General features: G+C 35.4%; 1 protein-coding gene across 1 annotated transcript; it reads right to left on the bottom strand.

Moving 5' to 3' along the window:
- Positions 1–732: 732 nt before the first annotated feature.
- On the bottom strand, positions 733–9,975 carry CLEC12B (C-type lectin domain family 12 member B). The gene is given in 7 exon segments (XM_046646093.1): positions 733–883; positions 3,168–3,284; positions 5,184–5,337; positions 5,850–5,966; positions 5,969–6,067; positions 7,977–8,072; positions 9,882–9,975. Coding segments are annotated over 7 exon segments (828 nt in total).
- Positions 9,976–10,287: the final 312 nt, after the last annotated feature.

The following is a 10,287-nucleotide window of genomic DNA, read 5'->3' as shown; positions in this document are numbered from 1 at the left end:
TTACCAAAACAGTAAGCTCAATAACCTTAATTTATTTACTAATTTAAATAAATGAGAATGTAAATACTAAATAATATCCTACTTCACCTAGATTACAAATTATTAAATTTTAAAAATCAATAAAAGATGCACTTTCGTTTGGAGTGGGAGAAGGAGAGTTATTTTGCTCATGCAGGCTGATACTTAGCTGGTACACAGTGGTACAGACAAACCATTTGCTAAAATATTTCCAAATGATTCAGTATACCACCACCACTTCAGCAGGACCCCTACCCTAGCATCCCCAAATCTCCACATGATCCAGAAACTATCATCACAACAAGTCTCGCTGACCTCATTCCAGTGCTCTGGCCAGTGTCAGTTCTGACCATTCAATATTTAAATATCACTATGTGCACTTGTGCATATGTAACAACAAAGTGAGAAAAGGGCCTTTTATTGGAGAGAGAGGAAATTCAGTGAAATGATTTTGAGACTGAATAATGGAGCCATAGAACAGCTCTTCCTTCAGGTCCCCAGTGATAATTTTAAGACTGAATGGCAAGAACATCAGCTCAGAAGGCATCAGACGATGAAGCGGAGAATGTTCTGTGAAGCGAGTTTATTTGCCCAATAGTTTAAATACATAGTCACTTTTTAATCTCCTTTTGGCTCTGCTAGTGTAGCTTTCTCCTTCCTCACATGAGCTTAATCACAAGTTCCTTACTTCCTGGTGAAATTGGAAGAAGCATATTAATCCAAATCTTCGGTTTTCACCAATGCAGCTGTCTTCTCATAAATCCAAGAAATTTCAGCACTCCAGCAGGAAATATAAATATTTCCTTTTTGAAAATAGGCACATCCTTTGGATCCATTGATCTGGGCATATTCTTTGGGACTAAACCTGAAAATTAGTGAATTTAAAATTAGTTATAAATTTCATATTTGAAGTTTAATAACAATACAGTGTTCCCAGTCAGCCTCATAGCCAAATATCTGAGTGCTAAGAGATTTCTGCTACACAACACATCAAAATCCGTAAAGCTGGCATATCTGAGTTCTTTATTTCAAGTTAGTCATGATCCCAAGTAGAATTATTTAAGAAGGATAATTAAACTCTGGGTTGAGAATTTGTATTCTCTCCATTAACATGGCACAAACTACCCAATGCAGATTATATTAGAAGTACTAGAATTTCTTTACTTGAGAACATTATGAAGAAAAACCGAAAAATGAAATCACATTCTGTATAAAAGTTATTACATTTTACCATGCACAAATATAATTTTGTATATGTTTATCCATATGTGGAGGGTGACGAGCAAACAAGGCAGAGGTTAAGGGAGAAAATGAATGACTACATAGATGTGGTTCTGATATCAGTCTCTAGTTCCTCTGCTAAGGAATTGGTGATAACTCCTAAAGAATGCCATTAGAAAATCATGCTCATAGGGTCTAAATCCTTTGTGTGCCCCAAGCTGCTTTTTATCCAAATGACCTGCATTATCCTATGATATTCTTTTCTTGCTTCAGAGCTAGGCTTACTAAATCTTCCTCTTAGCATATGCACTTGCTCAGAGTAGCCCTCATTCAGCAGAAAACTGATCCTGAAGCTCAGTTTCGCTAACCTGAGTGTAACAGTTGCAGTCTCAGGGGATCAGTGTCCCCAGGCTCTGAACCTTGCTGTGAAGGCCACTCCTCCATACTTTAATTTGGAGTCAGCAGAGTGGCCAGGGATGCTTAAAACTTCTTTGGGAGAAGGGACACATCTTCTCAAATTCCAAAATGGAAACAACTACATTGACACAGTGTCATGGTTCTACTCTGTAAGCCTTCAGTGTAGCAGCAATACCTCAGATTAATCTGTAATCATTTCATGCCCAATATTACAAAGAAGGAACTGTCATTTTTATTTGTATGTTTATTACTTTGCATGTGCTTTTTGCCATTATTATTTGTGTGAAACCAGACTAGTCAATTTAATATGACTAGTAGTGATGATTAGAGAGTGGGAGATTGGTGTTGAATAGAAAAGGCCATGACAAAACTTTGGCAAATAGATGAAGATACTGTATCTAGGGAAAAGAGCATAGGCATATCATTGTTTGTTATTCAAGGAATTTTGATGAGTCACAACTGAAGTGCAGTATTTTGACAGAAAATAAGCAATTATAATTCAATTTAAGAGAACATTGACAACATGCATTAAAGAGGAAAAGAGAAGTTAATTGAATGGATTAATAACTTGATTGGGTAGGAAGGCTCAGAGAAAAACCTAGAAAGATGCCAGTGATCTCAAATTTCATCTAATATAAAAATACCATATGTTATATTAAAATATGAATATAATTATACCATTTTAATATAGTTGTAAAGTGAGGAGATCCTAAAAATATTTGGTTTTGTACTCACTAAAAGAATTTTGCAAAATTGTGTCCCTTTACACATTTTTAAGTTGACATCTCTTTTTTCATAACTTTAAATATTTGCAAAAAATGCAATTCAGAGTATAATATGTACTTTAAATATTTTCACCAAAACCTTGAAGTGGCAGATTTAGCTCATTTTAATTCATGAAGAAAATCTGTCATGTAATCTAATTGGCAAGTTCCTGTCAAAAAACTAATTGTTAAACTGATCAGTCAATTCAGACTTACTTTTGGTTAGAAAATAGCTGACAATTACTCGATTTAAATAAATGTGTTAATGTATGTTCTTATGATAAACATTACTTTCCATATTGTAAATTCTGGAGAATAGCTGAGGGGCTGAGCTCATGATCACTAAAGCACACAGCCCTGATTTTGCCACTTATGAGCTGAGTGAGCTTGGTAAGTTACGTAATCTCTCTATGACAATTTCTTCCTCTATAAAATGGGACTATAACAGTGCCTTTATCATAGGGCTAGTATTTGTAAAGTACTTTGAACATCTAAGTATCATTTGTGTTTACTAAATAAATAAATAAATTTAAACAAATAAATGAGATTCACTGTCTTGACATGAGTTTGTCACACGTGAAATTAGGTACTCCTCCTTTCAATATTTGTTACTGAAGTTCTTTTCTTTGCACACTTTACTCTTTCTCTATATATAGATTTATAATTCTTATAATTAACATTTATTTTCTTAGTATTCCATTTTTTACTATTCCTAGCTTGGTGTTTTCTCAATAGTTAGAGACTTACAAGAATGGGGAGTGGATAGAGCCATCCTCTCATAGCCAACTTTTGCCAGATGGATCCCATTGTAATCCCAACCAGAAGAAAGAAAACTCGAGTAATGGTTTTGACTTCAGAAAATCCCGAGAGAGATTCCTGAGAAAAAAGAACAAAGCTGGAGGTATCACACTCTCCGATTTCAAAATATACTACAAAGCCATAGGAACCAAAACAGCATGGTACTAGGACAAAAACAGAGACACAGACCAATGGAACAGAATTGAGAGCCCAGAAGTAAGCCCACATATTTATGAGTAGCTAACATTCAACAAGGGAGCCGAGAGCATATGATGGAGAAAGGAGAGTCTCTTCAATAAATGTTACTGGGAAAACTGGACAGCCACAGGCAAAAGAATGAAAGTAGACCATTATCTTACACCATGCACAAAAATCAACTCAAAATGGATTAAAGACTTGAATGGAAGACCCGAAACCATGAAACTTCTAAAGGAAAACATAGGCAGTACGCTCTTTGACATCGGTCTTAGCAGCATATTCTCAAGTACCATGTCTGACCGGGCAAGGGAAACAAAAGAAAAAATGAACAAATGGGACTACATCAAACTAAAAACCTTCTGCACAGCAAAGGAAACCATCAACAAAATGAAAAGACAACCTAACAATTGGGAGAAGATATTTGCAACCACATATCAGATAAGGGGTTAATATCCAAAATATACGAAGAACTCATACATCTCAGCAACAAAAAAACCAACAACCCAATTAAAAAATGGGCAAAAGACCTGAAGAGAGATTTCTCCAGAGAAGGTATACGGATGGCCAACAGGCATATGAAAAGATGTTCAACATCATTAGCTATCAGGGAAATGCAAATCAAAACTACAAAGAGGTGTCACCTCACTCCGGTCAGAATGGCTATAATTAACAAGACAGGAAACAACAAGAGTTGGAGAGGATGTGGAGAAAGAGAACCCTCATACACTGCTGGTGGGAGTGCAAACTGGTGCAGCCATTATGGAAAGCAGTACGGAGTATACTCAGAAAATTGAAAACAGACCTACCATATGATCCAGCTATTCCACTGCTGGGTATTTATCCAAAGAAATTGAAAACATAAATACATAAAGATACATGCACTCCTATGTTCATTGCAGCATTGTTCACAATAGCCAAGACTTGGGTGCAACCTAGGTGCCCATCAAGGGATGAATGGATAAAGAAGATGTGGTATATATACACAATGGAATACAACTCAGCTTTAAGAAATGATGAAATCCAGTCGTTTATGACAACATGGATGGACTTTGAGGGTATTATGCTGAGTGAAATAAGTCAGAGGGAGAAAGTCAAATACCATATGATCTCACTCATAATTAGAAGATGAAAACAACAACAAACAAGCACATAGCAACAAAGATTGGATGGTGGTTACCATAGGGGAAGTGGGGGGGAGGGAGGGCAAAAGGGGTAATTAGGCTCACACGTGTGACGATGGATTATAATTGATTTTTGGATACTGAACATGATGCAATCCACACAGAATTTGAAATATGTTACGATGTACATCTGAAAACTATATAATGTTATAATCCAATGTTACTGCAATAAAAAAAGATTAAGAATATTCACTTCTTTTCCTAGTTTCCTATAGACTTTTCTCATGATTGAGTGTTGAAGTTTATCAAATGCTTTTTTGCATCTATTGAAGGTTTGAAATGATTATTCCCCTTTTACGTTAATGTAATGGACTTTGTTGATTGGTTTTCAAATGTTATATTAAACTTTAATCATGAAATTTTAAAAAAAAGAAAAGAAAATCCTGAGAGAGAAAACAGGAAATATGTTATGCTAGAGCCACTTTCAAGTTTGCAGAAGTAAGGTAGGTGGGAACATTCATTAAATTCATTTATTAATTCTCATTCAAAATACACTGATTCTTACTCTGTGAGTCAGGTACTCTATTTATTTACTTTCCATTATATAGATAATTTCTCAAACCAGGGAAGAAAATTCAATCAGACCTTTTCTTCCAAGTTATCTATCTTTACCAAGGTGGAGTTCTTGTCCATGCAGTTTTTTCTACTGTTGGTCCAGGTTTTTTCCTCACTTGTTGAAAAATAGTAACAACTGTTTGGGTACTATTGCAACGTCTTAGGACAGGGATTACATTTATCATCTAAAAAAGAAATTACACCCAATAGTACAAACTAAACAAGTCTAGAGTGACCGGGAAGGTTTGGGAAACTAAATCATTTCATTTGACAATATGTCTGAGAGCCAGCACCCTGAAAATATACTGCTTTAGGAGACTCTGAAAATGAAGTCACCACCAATTATGAGTTGGGACAATGGTGACTGAAATTCTCTTTTCAGGGTTCAGTCCTCCAGCTTCAGAATTACCGGCTACACCTTTTACTTCTTAAGGCAACAGGATCACCTAAAAATTGTTCATAAAATGAGGGGCTGAAGTATCCAGATTGGTATCATTCTAAGATGATTCCCAAATTTGCCTCTGTGCTTTCAAAAATATCAAATGAATTTTTATTTTCCCTTGTCTTCTGTAAATTTAGTGTGGCATCAATAGAGGTCATTGGATTACATAACTCTCTCATAGTCTGATGCAGTGTACATAAGCAACATAAACTGGGGCAACAGACTTGACATGACTGGTCAACAGGTCCTGATTACCTGAAGTGTTAATGACTAGCTCTTGGCAGTGTTTGATGGCCATTTCTCCCCACATTTTCAATAGATTGGAGATCTGTGATTTGAGAAGTTTCTCTTCCATGGGAAAGTTTCTGTAGTGCTCAGCTGCTGAGATAAGTTATTCTGCAGTTAGTGGATGATTTTCTGAAGTTGACTCAATTTCTCTGAGTGTGAGTTAATATCATTAGCTGTCTACAAAACTCCAAGACATAACAGGAGACAAGTTCATATACCTTTCTATTCTCATGATAGCCATAAATAATTCTCTTCACACAGTAATATTTCTTACATTTTTACAATATTCATTAGTAGCTTCTAATAATTGAGGTATCATGGAAGAAACACACCATATGACTTTATATTCCAGGTTGTTTATAGCTAATTTTATAATTTTATTTATATTTTAATTACGATTGTACTTGCATTAAAATAATGAATTAATAATTACATATTTCTGACATTTCATCTAAGGCAATAATGGTCTTTCTGCCATTCATTTGGTGGAATTTTTTTCTTTTTTCTATATGGACTTGGTTCATGTAATTGTTGTTTTCCATGCAGGACGTTGGGTCCTGGCCAAAATGTCTATAAGATATTTGGTCCATGCCAAAGGGTCCTTGAAATTTGGTCCTGTTCAAAATGTCTATCAGCATACTTGGTCCCTGCCAATGGTTTTGGACAAGACGAAATATCAAGGACCTTTTGGCATGGATCAAATGTCTGATGGATATTTGGGACAGAACCAAATGGTCCTGCAAATATCAGAGACCTTTTGGTGTGGGCCAAATGTCTGCTAATCATTATTTTAATAGGAACAGAATCCTTTGGGGGCAATGAGTATCTCAAAGTATGGTCTGCAGAACACTTGCATTAGAATCACCTGGGGTAGTTGTTTTTTAAAAAAGCAGATTTTAATGCCACACTAGATCATTTTTGGTCCTGAATTCATAAAATATGACATTTTAATAAACTTCAGATGACACCACCATAATAAATTTAAGGACAATTGTGCTAAAAGCACCACACTTTAGAAAAAAAGTGTCCACCCTTCTATAGTGAACCAATGAATATAAATCATTGCAACTTCACTTTTTAAATATACATCATTATAGAAGATCAACCGTTAATCCTCATAATGGTTGGATATTAAATATCTGTTACTGCTAGAACATCATATTTCTTTTCAAAAGAGCAAGCTACAACATTAGCCTCTATTTATATGTCCAAATATATATTTCTAAATCCTAATTATCCATGAGATCTTACGTATATAAAAAGAAATGAAAGTAGCAGAGTAGATGTTAGTATCATTCAGCAAATAAACTTAATTGACTGCAAGTCCCCAGAAAGTGAATACTGTGCAACTCACTACCCCTTACATCGTATACCTAACAACATCTTACAAAATGCGTATTCTCAGGATGTTTTCCCACTCATTTTTAGTCCAGGACTCCCTATCCTGTCCACCCCCAACTACCCAATAATGAGTTAGAATCAAGGAAATACTCTTTTTTTGGCTATTATGCTTGGAAGTGGAGCTTCCATTGTTATGTGGAGATGGTTCAACTTTCTATCTGCTGGGTAAGTTATATCAGGCAGCTCTTCCTCCTTGTTTGTATCTTGTTCTCATTTATAGCAGTCAGGCTGTTGCTGCTGCTTAGAAGTTTTCTCCACCCTAGAAAGGTCTAGAGTGAGAAGATTAAGCCAGTTATGTACTAAGTCTTAGAAGTAAATGAAATGGCATTCTTCTCCTTGAATCCACTTCCCTCGACTCCCTGTTTCTCACCACTGGGATAATAAGTGGATGTATGTCTGTGAAGAAAAGAGGCTCCTTATTCCAACCAATAACTAGAAAAATAAAAGTTGTCTTCGTAGTCCCATCTAGTTTATCAAAAGAAGGCAATGGATTTAGGGCAAAATCCACATAATAATAAAGTATATATCTTACTGGTTTGTCTTGGAAACACAGAGAACGAGAGAGAGATGAAGTAAAGTATTATAAAGTACTATTCAGGATGTAGCACCTGTCATATCATCCAACTTGAATTTACATAGTTTACAAATGCATCTCCTAATGACCTTTCTTGGGTTTGAAGCAAATATATTTACGCATAATCCCCAAGATCACCAGCCCAGTCAGTAGCATCAGACAAGGAGTTGGCAGACTCAGGCCAGCCTGAAGCCATGTAGGGATGGAGCTGGATACTCTGCAGAAAGCCAACAGAAGAATTAACAAACAGAACTGCCTGTGGTGGTTACACATGGGTTGTTTATTTCTCCCACTTAGGAAGTTTCCTAAACTTCCTAAAATTCTTCTCTTGCTTCTTCAATGCCTCTATGTAGAAAATACCTAAAATGATACACAGTAAGACTCCACCATCAGTTCTCCATTTATTTTCTCCACCATTCTCCTTTCCTTTAAGAGTAAATCTCCTAATTTTTGAATTTTTTGTTTTACAATATCACACACATTTCTTCTTCAGTTTACTGAATTCATGAATGAGATGAGATGTTGCAGGTACTGCTTCTCTGGATGATCCTGACAATAGGAGAGATCCCAAGTTTTTGAGATTACCAATCTCCATAAGGTAACAATTATTGTGTATTTTATTTTTATCTATTATCCATTTTATTTATCACCTACTAGATAATGAATGAATATTGAATGAAAGAAGAAATGAATGTACAATCTAACCTACAAACAGTGAACAGACCAGAAAGCAAGTGGACAGCTCTTCAAAATTTAGCATCCTTTCTCTCTCTCTCTTTCTGTCTCTCTCTCTCTCTCTCTCTATATATATATATATACACACACACACAAGTGGTTCTCATGTTTACCTCAGCTTCTTACCTTCTTATTTCTTAATTCAGGATCTAAAGGCATCTAGCCCAGTATTTCAGATAGATTAATGCAATCTACGCGTGCATTATCACATGCACCACATCCACAACTTTCTTTTTCTCAAAGATTAGATTTCGATTTTTTTTTAAATGGCAAAAATGTATAATCACCTTTATTAGACACATGCAAAGTCTACTTCCATCCTTTTTTTGTATATCATTCCCCCAAACCACACACATACACCCCTACATGCTTAAACTAAAAATAAATCTAAAGACAAGGAAGATGTAGTTCATACGTTTTGGGTGATTCAGGACAACAACCTGAACTGTCAACAAATTCTTGAAGGTAAGCTATGCAGTCTGATATATTGAATTAGATTCCTGGTCACAGAGATTGCCATTTATTCCAACTGAGTATAAGGGAATGAGTGGAAGACTAGAACTGAATCTGGTCTCCACCACATAACAGTTGTATAAACCTGGTTAAATCATTTAATTTCTTTCAGTCTCAGTTTTCTCATTAATACATTGGAGAAAATAGTTATATTATTTCCTTTACTTCACAATTATATTTTGATGAAGATATTATGTAATGTATATAAAATATTACATAGATATTGTTATTATTGATTCACCATTATTAATTATACTGGGAATTTCAATTACCCTAAGAAAAGTTTTTAAATAGTAACAAAACAAAAAATGAGCTCTTGTCTATTTCAGACTCACTCATCCTCCAGTTTTTCTCTACAATTATTTATACCATCAAAAAAAAAATTCTCTTCACTTTCTCTATTTGGGAAACCTCCAAACTAGCTTCTAAAAGAATATTCCCCTAGCATCTCTGCAAGGTATTAATACCAAGAACTACATTTATAAAAAGAAATGTCTTAGTCTTCAAACTCAGGTTCTGGCATATCCAATCAAAATGGTTCATTAGAAACAGAGCTTCATGAAACATAGTGCTATCACACAATTCTAAGAGGTCCCAGAAGCCGTATATTTCTCCCTCAGTATTGGGAACACTCACTCTACTATTACGTTCCTAACTTCGTCTCCATTTCGGAGATTCCACAGCATCTTTCTCTTTAGCATGAGTGTCAAACAGCACTGCAAGGCATTTAACATGTGTTCATTCCCCAAGGTCACATCTTGCTTTCTCTGAACTACTACCTCTTTTTATTAGATTATTTCTATCCCAATTATATCCTTCTCTAACAGAATCCTGAAATGTGAGTGTCACGTAGGTCACTTCTTTGGACATTGTAGAAGAAAGCACTACTATAAATTACTTAATTAATGTTTCAGTATTTTCAGTCCTGGGAACAAGATGTTCTTTTCAAGGTTAGGAGCTTTTATATAGACACTCAACTGATTCAAAAGACACCCCACTGTCCTTCTGTAAGGACAGAACGATAATGAATTTTTCTGCAGAGAAAGTGAGAGAAGTCAAATATTCTCTTTAGAAATCAGAATACTCTAGATGGCAAACTGCTCATTCAGCATTGTTTCTTGCTGTGAAGCAAAGACGGAGTAGTTAAGAGGCAGAGTGGAAATGGTGGTTGCACAGTGGAAT

Source organism: Equus quagga, chromosome 1 (genome assembly GCF_021613505.1).
Source record: "Equus quagga isolate Etosha38 chromosome 1, UCLA_HA_Equagga_1.0, whole genome shotgun sequence".
NCBI lineage: Eukaryota > Metazoa > Chordata > Mammalia > Perissodactyla > Equidae > Equus > Equus quagga.
Note: the sequence above shows the minus strand (reverse complement) of the source record. Positions and strands in the feature narration are given on the sequence as shown.